Source organism: Sciurus carolinensis, chromosome 1 (genome assembly GCF_902686445.1).
Source record: "Sciurus carolinensis chromosome 1, mSciCar1.2, whole genome shotgun sequence".
In the NCBI taxonomy this organism is placed as follows: domain Eukaryota; kingdom Metazoa; phylum Chordata; class Mammalia; order Rodentia; family Sciuridae; genus Sciurus; species Sciurus carolinensis.
Window position 1 is genome coordinate 172133601 of NC_062213.1, and position 14803 is coordinate 172148403.

Sequence of the window (14803 nt, forward strand, 5' to 3'; positions counted from 1 at the left end):
TGTAGCCAGCTCCTTCCATCCCTGTGTACTTCAGGACTTATGGGGCTTGGGAGAGCCTGGCTCTCACCAGTCTTTCCAACTTGTGCTTCCCCCAGGGAATGCCCCAGTCTCTGAATTTCCACAGGATTTCCAGGCCCAGACTGGTCCATGCAGACGCAGTGGCAATCTGATGAATCTGGACTTCAGATTCCCCAGGCTCTGACATGCTGCAGTCCCAAGATCTCAGTGCCTTCCAACTTGCAACTAGAGAGACCACCAGGGATGCACTCACCCAAAGGAGTGACCCTGTGAAGAAGCAGCAAGATGGCAGCCATTAGCACACCCAGCAGGAAGACCTCAGGTAACCAAACCCACAGGTACCTTGACACTGGCCTGGCCAGTGTCCCAAGATGGAGCCACCTACATGTAACTGAACCTGCATGCACTCTGACAATGGACCTCCAGGCCCCAACCTGGCAGCAGAGGTGGCTGTGCCTGGTGGACATTGGTGGCCTCCCAGGGAAATAGTATTTCCAGTGCTTGAACTCTGAGTCACAGAGTGATAAGGAATGCAGCTTTCCTCTAGTCCACCATCTTAAATCCACCATCATCTATTGATAAAGGACTTTTCATCTTTTAAATTGGAAACTATACTCATTAAACAATTCTCCCCACCACCCAACCACAGGTAATCACCGTTCTACTTTTTGTCTCTGTGGTTTTGATGACTCTAAATACCTCATACAGGCTGACCGATATGCTATTTGTCTTTTGGGGGGCTAGCTTATTTTAATAATGTAGAACATGTCAGAATTTCCTTTCTTTGAGACTGAATATTATTTCATTGTATATATTATATTTATATACCACATCTGTTTATTCATTCATCTGTTGATGGACACATGGGTTGTTCCAGTTAGCTGTGAATGATATCGCTATGAACATGGATGTATGAATATCTCTTTGAGACCCTGCTGTTAATTCAGTTCAGTGTGAGGTTCTAATACATGCATACAGCATGCACCGATCAAAGCTATCCTCCCTTTATCAGCTCCCTACCTTTCCCAACCTCTTCTGATCACTATTCTGCATTCAAACAAACATTTTTAGCTTCTGTATATGAGAGAGCACATGGTACTTTTCTGTCTGTGTCTGGTTTATTTTACTTAACAATATGTCCCAGTTTCATCCATTTGACAGAAAATGACAGAAGTTCATTCATGTTTATAACTGAAAAATATTCTATTGTATATACATATGTGTGTACACATACATATATAGAATATATATGTCACATTTATTTTCTTTATCCATCTCTCTGTTGATGAGCACCTAGGTTTCTTTCTTATCTTACTATTTTGATTGTGGCACAATTAACATGATTGTTTGGGTATTTCTTTGGTATTAAGATTTTATCTTTTGTGAATGTGTACCAAGTACTAGGATTGTTGGATTATATGATATAGCTATTTGTTCTCTAAAGGAACCTACTGTTCATGATAATGACTATACTAATTTACATTTATAGCAGCAATGTGTGAAACTTCTTTTTCCTCTACATCCTCACTAGCACTTACTTTTTATTTTTAGATAAACAGCTCTTTTAATTGTAGTGAGATGATGTCTCATCATAGTTTTGATTGTATTCTACTGATGGCTAATGATATTGGGTGTTTTTTCAACTATCTATGGGCCACTTTTGTTTCTTCTTTTCAGAATATTCCTGAAACAATCATGGCTGAAAACGTCCTAAGTTTGATGAGAGACAAATACATGAGATGATTTTCCCTTTGCACTCTCTATTCTCTTCCTAGAAATCTTACAATGCATGTGTTGGTTTGCTGGATGATGTCCACATGTCCCTTAAGCTCTGTCCACTTTTCATCAATATTTTTTTCTTTATGTTTCTCCAGGATTTGCATGTTTTTTGAATTGTATTTGTTTAATGTTTTTGGCTTTTGCTTCTTACCAACTATTGTTTTTGTGAAAAGGTTTACCTTGAAGTATAAGCTTAAGCTCTCCTTGGGTCTTTTCTGAGTCTGTGCCTTTCTCTGGGCATGTACCCACACTTTCTAATTCTTTCCAGTTGTTTTTGAATGCCCCAGTCTTGTCTGGTACCCAAAAAGTAAAAGAGAAAAATAAATATGAAAGAGGCTTTTAAGTGCCCTGGATATCACCTTAGTTGGAGAAGGAGGGGACTTGCAACCACCGGGGAAGGTAAAATGACCAACCACTTCAATGTCTGCACTTCTGTGATCGAGGCATCAATAAGTGATGAAAGCACAGACAACCAAATGCTTTGAGAGTAAAGCCCTTCTTGGCCACCTGACTCCCACATGCTATGTACAATTGTTTGCATGGGGAGTCAGATTACTGGTGCTTCCTACTCCACCATCTTCCCAGAATCTTCCAAATGAATAGAGTTTTGTTTTTTTTTTTTTTTTATTTATTTTTTTTTACATTTACATAGGGTAATGATGTTTATTTTATTTTCCCCTCCCCCCACCCCTCCCACCCCTCTTTTCCCTCTAGACAGTCCTTCTTTCCTTCATTCTTGCCGCTGTCCTTAGCCTAACTCTAAACCTAACCCTAAACCTAATGCTAGCCCCTCCCACCCCCCATTATATGTCCTCATCCGCTTATCAGCGAGATCATTCGACCTTTAGTTTTTTGAGATTGGCTTATCTCACTTAGCATGATATTCTCCAATTTCGACCATTTGCCTACAAATGCCATAATTTTATCATTCTTCATTGCGGAGTAATATTCCATTGTATAAATATGCCACAGTTTCTTTATCCATTCATCAACTGAAGGGCATCTAGGTTGGTTCCACAATCTGGCTATGGTGAATTGAGCAGCAATGAACATTGATGTGGCTGTATCTCTGTAGTATGCTGATTTTAAGTCCTTTGGGTATAGGCCAAGGAGTGGGATAGCTGGGTCAAATGGTGTTTCCATTCCAAGCTTTCTGAGGAATCTCCACACTGCTTTCCAGAGTGGCTGCACTAATTTGCAACCCCACCAGCAATGTATGAGTGTTCCTTTTTCACCACATCCTCGCCAACACCTATTGTTGCTTGTATTCTTGATAATCGCCATTCTAATCGGGGTGAGATGAAATCTTAGGGTAGTTTTGATTTTCATTTCCCTTATTACTAGGGATGTTGAACATTTTTTCATATATCTGTTGATTACTTGTACATCTTCTTCTGTGAAGTGTCTGTTCATTTCCTTAGCCCATTTGTTGATTGGATTATTTGTATTCTTCGTGTAGAGTTTTTGAGTTCTTTATAGATTCTGGAAATTAGCGCTCTATCTGAGGTATGGTTGGCAAAGATATTCTCCCACTCTGTAGGCTCTCTCTTCACATTTCTGATAGTTTCCTTTGCTGAGAGAAAGCTTTTAAGTTTGAATCTATCCCAGTTGTTGATTCTTGCTTTTATTTCTTGTGCTATGGGTGTCCTGTTAAGGAAATCTGATCCTGAGCCAACAAGTTGAAGATTTGGACCTACTTTTTCTTCTATAAGATGCAGGGTCTCTGGTCTGATTCCAAGGTCCTTGATCCATTTTGAGTTGAGTTTTGTGTAGGGTGAGAGATAGGGGTTTAATTTCATTCTATTGCATATGGTTTTCCAGTTTTCCCAGCACCATTTGTTGAAGAGGCTATCTTTTCTCCACTGCATATTTTTGGCCCCTTTGTCTAGTATGAGAAAATTGTATTTATTTGGGTTTGTGTCCATGTCCTCTATTCTGTACCATTGATCTACCTGTCTATTTTGGTACCAATACCATGCCGTTTTTGTTACTATTGCTTTGTAGTAGAGTTGAAGATCTGGTATTGCAATACCCCTGCTTCGCTCTTGCTACTGAGGATTGCTTTAGCTATTCTGGGTTTTTTATTCTTCCAGATGAATTTCATAATTGCTTGCTCTATTTCTGCAAGGTACATCATTGGGATTTTAATTGGAATTGCATAGCACTTTAGGTAGTATAGCCATTTTGACGATATTAATTCTGCCTATCCAGGAACATGGGAGATCTTTCCATCTTCTAAGGTTTTCTTGAATTTCTTTCTTTAGTGTTCTGTAGTTCTCATTGTAGAGGTCTTTCACCTCTTTTGTGAGATTGATTCCCAAGTATTTTATTTTTTTCGATGCTATTGTGAATGGGGTAGTTTTCCTAATTTCTCTTTCTGAAGATTCATCACTTATGTATAAAAATGCATTGGATTTATGAGCATTGATCTTGTAACCTGCTACTTTACTGAATTCACTTATGAGTTCTAAAAGTTTTCTGGTGGAATTTCCAGGTTCCTCTAAATATGTAGCTGGCCGTGTGGGAGGAGCCCACTGCCGGAGTGTGGAAGGCTACCTTGGGAAGACTCTAGCTGCCCTGCCCGGCTCCAATAAGCCACCTCTATCTGGGCCTGCCACCCGGGCCAAGCTTTACCCAGTGGGCAGACTCACCCGTGGCTCTATTTCAGTCCGAGTCTCTCAATGCCTCCCCTTCTTAACTCCAGGGTTCTGGAGCGACTGGGGGTGCAGTCTCCCTCTAGGCCGCCATCTTGGATCGCCCCGTGAAGAGAGCCTGCAGCCGGAGTGGGCAGAGCCGCCTGAAGAGGTCTCTGGCTGCCCTGCCCTAATCCCAGAGGCTGTTTGCGGATCGCGGCTCTCCGCTGGTTCGTTGCTGGAGTACGCTGTGCTGCAGGGGCTCTGGGACTCGGAGCTTGTTCTGGTCAGAAAGGCTCTCACTAGCAGGCCAGTTCCGTTCGGAGAACCTGGAGAAGCTGGCTGTGTGGGCGGGGCCCACCGCCGGAGTGCGCAGGGCTGCCTGTGGATGACTCCAGCTGCCCTGCCCGGCTCCGATAAGCCACCTCTATCTGGGCCTGCCACGCGGACCGAGCTTTACCCAGTGGGCAGACTCACCCGTGGCTCTATTTCAGTCCGAGTCTCTCAATGCCTCCCCTTCTTAACTCCAGGGTTCTGGAGCGACTCGGGGTGCAGTCTCCCTCTAGGCCGCCATCTTGGATCGCCTGAATAGAGTTTTGAAAATCTAATGGTCTTTCAAAAAATAACATATTGGTTTAAGCTGAAGGGAATGTAATCAGAGCTGGACATTTAAATCAGAAACTATACTCATTAAACAATCTCTCCACTCCCAACCCAATGCAATCACCATTAGATGAGCTAGGTCTGCTGGGCAGAATTTTGTATGTCCTTCCATGTAGTGTGTAGCAACAGGGTTCTTATTGGTTTATGACTTATTTTGATTTTCTTCCTTTCTGCACAGAGAAACTGATGGTAACTGTTCCCATGGGGCACTTGGTGGCTAGAGTAGGAGAACAGGCTGCTCTCAGCTGTCAGTTGTCCCCACCACAAAGTGCAGAGCACATGGAGGTGCGCTGGTTCAGGGGTGACAATTCCACGCTTGTTCACCTATACAGAGGTGGTCATGAAGTAAATGGAGAAGCTGCCCACGAATATGTAAATCGCACAGAGTTTGTGAAAGAGGCCATGGGAGAGGGCAAAGTGACCCTCAGAATTCATAACGTCAGCATTTCTGATGATGGACTGTACTGGTGTTCATTTAAAGACACTAACTTCAGTGATACAGCCAGCCTGAACCTAAGCATGGCAGGTATGTGTGCTTGTGGAACACTGTATAACAAAGCCTTTTTGACACTATAAGTTAAAATTGAGGAAAATTATCTCAATGCTTCTTATTCATCTCATATTCAAAAAAATTTCCAAGTATTACAAATACTCAAACATCTACTGTAAAAATATACTATGCAGTGAATAGACATTACAAAGTGACCAATTGGTCTAACTTGTAAATGAAACGTGAATTTGATTCACAAATCTTAAATTGCAGAACACATGACTTCCTTTTAACTTGCCAATCAAACCTCAGTACAATAGCTATCTTGATGGTTCTTTCTCATTTTCATCAGCACTTGACTTGGAGACACAGATTCATATCCAGGTTCCTGTTAGTGATGGACTCCTGGTGCAGTGTAACTCAGGAGGGTGGTTCCCACAGTCCCAAATGGAGTGGAGAGACAGCAGGGGAGAGGTAGTTCCACATTCATCAAAATCATACTCACAGGATGAAGCCAGACAGTTCCACATGAAGATGACTCTTCTCCTCAGAAACCTGTCAGATGGCGATATTATGTGCTGTTTGCAACCCTGTAACAGGTGAAGAGAAACGAACAAGTATCATCCTAGCAGGTGAGTGCTCCATCATTAAGGTTTGGTTGTCAACAAAACATAAAGAGAAAAATATAAATAGAAAACTAAAGGGATAGTTAATGTTGAGGAGCTTCTACATTTCCAAACGCTCTCTAATTTGACTCTTTATCATTGTTATGGGTTTTGGTAATACAGATGTTGTCAGGTGCTAAGAGGAAGTCTTTAGAAGAAAAATAAACAAGAACAATAACAATTCACAATTAAAACATACATTACAGCTTTAATAGAGTTTAATGTTCATTATCTTCTTAAACCCTCACAATAATTATGTGTAAATTTAACAGTGTAAATTCTAACTCAGTAACTTTATCTTTCTGAACTATAGTTCTATCATCTTAGAAATGAATATAATCATACCTCATGGGATTTTGAAAATATTAAATAATTAGCAGAAGTAAAAACCTTTTCTTACTGTCATTCAATATTTAGCACAGAATTGACATTTAAAAATTTCTGAAATTTCAACAGTGAGGAATTTTTGTGGTCATTGAGAGACAGATGTTGAGAGGCCAATAAATCCAGGAGTAAGTGAAATGTGGAACTAAACTACAGATTTCTTGATAATAGGTTCATAATAAGTTGATGGCAAAAGCCAATCAGGATAAGGCCATATTCTATGTGCAATAAAGGTATCCTTAACTAATCCTCTGTAGAGAAATCAGGGTTGAATACAGGAGCAATGTGGTGGGTGGGGAAATGCCCCTTCATATACTACTTCATGGAATCTATTTTAGCCTGATTGAGAACACAATTTTTCCCTCAAAAACTTCTACAGTACTCTTAAAGAATTAAAAAATGGACTGGAAAAGTATTGTCCTGACCAGGTAGGAGTCTATAACAATGATTTGTGGTTTAGTGAGAAAGTTTTGTAGGAGTGGGTAAGATTCTGTAAATATTATAAATGCAGTGCTGATAGGATTTACTGATAGATTAATGTGTGATGAAAAAGAAATAAAGTAAATCAGAAGGATTCCAGTGTTGTAGCACTGATTCATGAAAGATGATTTTTCGTCTACTGAGATAGGAAAATGTGTGGAATGAAATAAGACCATGCTTTCAGACTTACCAGCAATGAGTAGATCAGGACTTAGGCACATGAGCTTAAAGTTCTGCAGAGGAGACCATGTTTGGGACATAACATGAAGGTCTTCAGCCTAAAGAGAATATTTTAAGGATGAAACTGGCGAATATCACAAAAGGAGTAAGAACAAATCCATTTGCTCCTTTGAAGATCAGGATGCTTTTGTACTGAGATCATTTGTTAGAGACAAGAGAGAGGTTTTTTTTTTCAATCCATTGAAGTCTCAGTGTGAATTATTTCCCCAAGATAAGCTTAATGTGGTACTTGCTGTATACTTGTCACTAAACCAAGTCTACCAACATGTAGTCCTCTTACAAATACAGAAATAAGGAATCATAGACCCGAAGGAGAATCCTGCTTCATTAGCAGCAACTTTCTAATTCATCTTGGACCCCTGTTGTGAATGTATTGATTTCAAGTTGTTCTGTTCGCTCTTTCAGAGGACCTGTTTGATAAGGACCACCTTACAATGAAGTTTTTACTTTTATTTTCATGTATAATACTCCTTTTGGTGTTGGTGTATATGTGCGTTCTGTATTGCATAAGAAAAGGTAATTGATACAAGGGGGGAATCATTAAGGATGTTAACTTGATTGCTAAGTCATATGTAGGCAAAACTGAATGATGTTTGTCTTCCAAAGTCATGCCTCTTTTGGGAAGATTTATAGTTTGTTTCCCAATTTAGAAATGTTGAACTTCACACCTCTTAGCTTCCCAAGACAAGGATGCTTTTAGGGATGAGTTTGGTATAGATGTCTCCTGAACTTTCAGATTCACAGTTACTTCCATACCTGTAAATAGGGTGTTAGAGGAATAAAAATTAAACACTGAAAATTGAGAGAGTACTATTCTCTTTTAAGAAGCAGTCCATATGTTTTCCAAAGGAAAAAGTAAGAGTTTTATTATTTTTAAGTGTACACAATACTTAGGAGACTTGTTTTACTTGAATGGGAATTTACACTAGAGACAAAATCAACATAAAGATTACACTAATGGTATGAATCTATATCATGCACAAACACAGAAATGAAATGATGTACCCCATTTTTGTACAATGAATCAAAATGCAGTCTGTAAAAATAAAAAGAAAAGAAACAATAAAAACATGAAGAAACAACAAAAAAATATCAAGAAGAAGAGCATGTATGTCCAGCTTTTATATATCTGGCTATCTCTTCTGTCCACTGTTTGGCTGGCCTCACAGTTATGCACAGCCACAGCACCATCAGCCCTGCACACTGATACAAAGTGGGATAAATTCATCAGGTAACTACCATAATGTGGAACAAAGGAGCAGCACCTAAGTGCCACAAAGTCAAATAATAGCAAACCATCCCACGGACCAAAGAGAAACCATAGAAACAAACAAAAAAAAAAAATGACATCGTTTCTTTTCCCCAAATAAATTCACATGAAAGTTCTATGATTCCAGAATTTTCAGAATAGAAACAGGGTAATGTGAAATGTCAAAGACCCCATTATTTTGTGAAGTACACCTCAAAATATTCTAATTCCACCCACCTCTGAACCATATACTCTTAACCTCTCCCAGTCGCAGCTGGTAGGGCCTGTGAGGCCACCAGGGTGACTCTGGCCCTATCTCCTGGAGAACTGCCCAGTCCCTGATGATTCCACTCACACCAGATGCTAGTGCATCTCTCCTCTCGTGAGAGACCGGGACCTCCAGGAAGGGCCCTGAGCTTTGATTCATGGTCAAATGCTGAGCCCAAAGGTGAGCCAACAAGCACTTTGCAGGAGAGGCACCATCTTAGAAACCAAGTCTGTTGGGGCGGATTTGTTCAAGTGTGGCTTCCATTTTTAAATTAAATAGTTTTAAGGCTTCTGGGTTTGTGTTTCCAGTGCTCAGATGAAGTCCAGCCATAGGACTTCTTACCCACCCAGAGATGCTTTACAAGCCTTGGTAAAAGGCATTATCTCCTTTTGACATTGCAAAGTTGATGTTTTAAGAGAGAAAAACTTCCCAGCCACTAGGTCTGGCCCTCCCTTTTCCCTCACAGCTGCTGGTAGCACTTTCACACTCGGTCCTGAGGATCTCTCACCAACTATCCTCTTAACCCACTTTAGCTTCAGTTCTCTAATCAGCTGTCTACATGATTGTGTCGCTATTTTCTCCACTCATGGTCAAAGGAGTAGTGCTGTGCAGAAGTAGCGAACTAATGCAAGAGGTGTGGAAGCAGGTGCCCTGTGCTGAAGCACTGGAAGCCTCTGGGTCACTTTATGATTTGCAAAGAGAAGTTTCTTCAACCTTCAGAACTAAGTCTCATACTAAGGCTGACTTCCCTCCTACAAAACACCTAAATCAAGCAGAAAGGAAACAAGGGCAAGAGTGGTGATTCCTGTGCAAAGATTTGAAATGTTTTAAAAGACCAAGTTCCTGAAATTCAATAAAATATGTTGATTAATTTCAATTAAAAATAAAAGAAACGGTCCAATCAAAATGAAGCACATTCGACTTCTACATTAAACTCTTCAGTGATGGATGAATCCTGTGAGTCTTGCTCAAAGATGCATTTAATTAAACCACTATCTTCTTGCCCACACGAGTTACCATTAGTTTTCAATATTATAATTTCTTTGATTCAGGATTTTGAGTAAATTAATATGAAATACAGATATATAATATAAACCAGTAAAAGGGCTATTTTTCTCCATTGTATGTTTTCAGCACCTTTGTTTAGTATGAGAAAACTGTACTTAGTGGGTTTGTCTCTCTGTCTTTTATTCTGTACCATTGGTCTACCTGTCTATTTTGGTGCCAATGCCATGCTGTTTTTGTTACTGTTGCTCTGTAGTAGAGTTTAAGGTCTGGTATTGTGATACCTCCTGCTTCACTCTTCCTGCTAAGGATTGCTTTAGCTATTCTGGGTCTCTTATTTTTCCTAATGAATTTCATGATTGCTTGTTCTATTTCTATGAGGTACATCATTGGGATTTTAATTGGAATTGCATTGAATTTGTATAGCACTTTTGGTAGTATGACCATTTTAACAATGTTAATTCTGCTTATCTGATAACATGGAGATCTTTCCATCTTCTAAAGTTTTCTTTAATTTCTTTCTTTAGTGTTCTGTAGTTCTCATTGTAGAGGTCTTTCACCTCTTTTGTTACATTGATTCCCAAGTATTTTATTTTTTGAGGCTATTGTGAATAAAAATGCATTAGAGTTATGATCATTGATTTTATATCCTGCTACTTTACTGAATTCATTTATGAGTTCTAGAAGTTTTCTGGTGGATTTTTCAGCTCCTCTAATTATATAATCATGTCATTGGCAAATAAGGATAGTTTGAGTAGATAGCCTCTTCAACAAATGGTGCTGGGAAATCTGGAAATTCATATGCACCAAAATGAAACTAAAGCCCTATCTTTCACACTGCACAAAACACAACTCATAATGAATCAAGGACTTCAGAATCAGACCAGATACCCTGCTACTTGTGGAAGAAAAAGTAGGTGCAAATCTTCATTATGTCCACTTAGGACCAGACTTCCTTAACATGACTCCCAAAGCACAAGAAATAAAAGCAGAAATCATTAACTGGGATAGATTCAAACTAAAGAGCTTTTTCTCAGCAAAGGAAACTATCAACAATGTGAAGAGAGCCTACAGAGTGGAAGAAAATCTTTGCCACACATACTTCAGTTAGAGCACTAATCTCCAGAATCTATAAAGAACTCAAAAAACTCTACACCAAGAATACAAATAACCCAATCAATAAATGGGCTAAGGAAATGAACAGACACTTCACAGAAGATCTACAAGCAATCAAGAGATACATGAAAAAATGTTCAACATCTCTAGTAATAAGAGAAATGCAAATCAAAATACCCTAAGATTCCATCTCACCCCAATTAGAATGGCGATTATCAAGAATACAAGCAACAATAGGTGTTGGTGAGGATGTGGGGGAAAAGGTACACTCATACATTGCTGGTGGGGCTGCAAATTAGCGCAGCCACTCTGGAAAGCAGTGTGGAGATTCCTTAGTAAATTTGGAATGGAACCACCATTTGACCCAGCTATCCCACTCCTTGGCCTATTCCCAAAGGACTTACAATCAGCATACTGCATTGATGCAGCCACATCAATGTTCATAACTGTTCAGTTCACAATAACTAGATTATGTAACCAACCTAGATGTCCTTCAATTGATGAATGGATAAAGAAACTGTGGTATATATATATACAATGGAATATTATTCGGCCATAAAGAAGAATAAAATTATGGCATTTGCAGACAAATAGATGCAGTTGGAGCATATCATGCTAAGTGAGATAAGCCAATTCCACAAAACCAAAGGCCAAATGATCTCTCTGATAACCAGATGATGATATATAACGGGGTGTGGGAGGGAGGCAATTGTATACAAAGATGAATTGTATAGAGGAAAAAGAGGGGTGGGGAGGGGTTGGGGGAAAGGAAAAATAACAGAAAGAGACAAACATCATTACCCTATGTACATGTATGATTACACAAATGGTTAGACTCTACTTGGTGTACAACCAGAGTAACAAGTTGTACCCCATTTGTGTACAATGAATCAAAATAAATAAATAAAAATAAATGAATAATGGAATTAATTGTGTATTCATATTTGTTTATGGCAAGAAAATATAACAGATGATAACAATGACATATTTCACTAAGAGACAAGAATTCAAAGTGATAGGGGAAAAATAAAATTTATTACTGATTCAAGGATTCTATGAGTCAAAGGGTAAGTTCCAATTTATTTGGTCCATTCTACTACCTAATCTAGAAACCACATTTATTGATTACCTACCTATGACAGCCATTGTTATTATCATTTTATAGAATTTATCTATATCAATTCAAAATGGTAGTTCCATTATTGTCTCCTTTTAGGGATAAGGGTACCATAGATTTTGTAGATCATAAATCGTAGAGCCAAGATAGGACTACAGATACCTCTGGCTCAAAATCCCATGCACTGATCATTATACTCTTATTTCAGTACTCGATTTCAAGTTTATTCTCGTACATTTTAATGTTTGTGGAGGTCGTTGACTCATGAGACAGTCTAGCTCAGTGATTGTGAAAAATTTATTTCCTTTGGATAATAAATTCACTTTCACACAGTATGTCAAATTATAATTCTGAAACCACAGAGACCTCTCTTTTTCCAGTGAAAATCTTTGAGAAACTTTTCTCTGAAAGTACTTCTGCACTCTCCAGATAATTAAACGTTACATTTTTTTGTTGTTGTTGTTCAATCACTTGTGGAAGGTGATATAAATCAAAGATTAACTGCTTCACAGATAAATTATTCTGTAATACTTGGGAAACGTTTTCACCATGTCTACTTAGCTTGTGGCAATGAATACCTGGACAGGACATTTAAGCTCAGAGGTACGAAGTGTGATTTCTTTACTATGTAGGAAGTCAGGCTTTTCTTATTCCCTGAGTCTGTGGTTCCAAGGCAATTCTTTGTTTTAGCCAACTCAGTGTTGGCACAGCTACCGTTGTCAAAGAGTCATTAGCATTCTGACAAGGATTCCTAGGACTGTTTCCCACTCTCCCCAAATTAATTTTGATCTGGAGTAGGTGGTGCAAATTAGGAACAACACCTAGCTCCATGAGATCTGCAAACCTAGTCTGACTAGGACTTGCCACTATTCACAAAACAGACTCATAGATTAAGCCCTAAATTGAGTTGGCATGGGAAAATGACTCCTGCTTTTTCAAATAGAAGTCCTCAGGCTAGAGATGCCCCACACTCCCATGTTCTTCTCTGTTAATCTAACTCTCTCTCTTCTAGAGTACGTACCTCGATGTCTACCTCGATGTCCTGTTGTGTTGAACTCCATGCCTGCTCAATTCCCGCTTTGCATAATCTGTTCTGCCACACTTCTTATTGTGTATGTGCCATTCCGGACCAGAGGTAATTGGGTTTAGTAGTGGTGGACTCTCTCGTGGTTGCTCTTATTTTCTTAGAAACCTGTCTCTTGCGGTTGTTCAGCCAAGGTTATATCAGCCTTTCGTCACCACTAGGAGGATCTGTGGTTTGGGTGGCATCTCGGAGGATCAAATTCCAATGCTGAAATTGTTTTGGGTGTGAAGGACAAAAGCTGCTCTCACTGTTGCCTGGGTTTTCAACCGTACAGGGGACAGATCTTCTGCTACACACAGGGAGTAAGAAATATACTGGTTTCAGAAAATATGATTGAATCTAGTCCCTCTTTAAATATTTTCTGGGTCCACTTACTTGCTGATGAATATCCATGACTCCAAGTCAAAATTTCTTATCTATTTGGGTCTTAGAATCTACACTAAAATACAATGTCAAATATAAATATTCTCCTTCCAATTCCAATACTAACATATGTATTCAAAAATTTGTATGTAATCTCAGGAAGTTTATGAAATTTTTAATCCTTTTGTGGACCCATTATTTATGAAATAAGGTCATTATTTAGAGGTAAAATTAATGAAGTAAAATAATATTCAAAAATATGTTTTTGACAATTATTCATTATTTAGAGGCTTATGAAGGAAATGTGTAGGCAGGAGAGTTATCACCAACTGGAGAAATAGTTTGTCTCATTTGAAGCATTGCTTCCAAATCACAAAGAAGAATTTTAGAGTTAGTGGTGAGCAGAAGGACTCTCTGTTTTGTCTCATTTTCTGTCTTCTTTGGACGGCATGCATCAACCATTTATCCTGAAATTTAGACTCTCCTGCCTCAGAACTTATGAAACGAGTGAATAAAAAGCCCTGTTCCTTAGTGTCAAAAGAATAAATACATTTACATTTAAAAAAACAACACCCCAATAGGGGGGAAATAATAAAGCACCTAAGACAAAGTTCCCTAGACATCTTCATTTTAATTAAGTGTGAATTCTTTCTCTAAAACTTCCATAAGAGGAAATATGAGGAGCTGAGAGACCAGAATAGAAACCACCTCAGTCATTTTAGAAGTTGTCCGAGGATAATACAAATTATTCCTTATTGTCAAAGGTTTTTCAAGTTTAATGACCACATAGCTGACCTCAGTAGTTTCTTTTGAATGAATACACAGGAGTTGAGCTGGATCACAAGTTAGGTATATATTTACCTTCATAAGCAACTGCTAAGATGATGGTACTAGTTTATACATAACCAGCAATGAATAAGAGAGCACTTACTGTTGAGTTGTATGTTTAAGAAGGATTGGTAATAATTCTTTATATATTTTCTACAATGTACCTGTGAATCAATTGGTCTTGGAATTATCTTAGTCAGGACTTTTTTGATTATTGATTTAATCTCCTAACTTGTTAATCTCCTTGCTCAGATTTTCTATTTCATCTTATCTCAGTCTTGGTAGGTTGTATGTTTCCTCTAATTTATTCATTTCTTCCAGGATTTTCATTTTATTGTTCCAGGCTTTCCATTTTATTGTTGTACAGTTGTATATAATAGTTGCTTTTAAACCCTTCTCCACTTCCTCCCTGGTGTCAAAC

General features: G+C 38.7%; 1 protein-coding gene across 1 annotated transcript; it reads left to right on the forward strand.

Annotated features, from left to right (window-relative positions):
- Positions 1-303: 303 nt before the first annotated feature.
- On the forward strand, positions 304-9671 carry LOC124963184 (selection and upkeep of intraepithelial T-cells protein 7-like). Its single transcript, XM_047522782.1, is given in 6 exon segments — positions 304-340; positions 5272-5619; positions 5936-6167; positions 6169-6215; positions 7758-7811; positions 9421-9671. Coding segments are annotated over 6 exon segments (969 nt in total).
- Positions 9672-14803: the final 5132 nt, after the last annotated feature.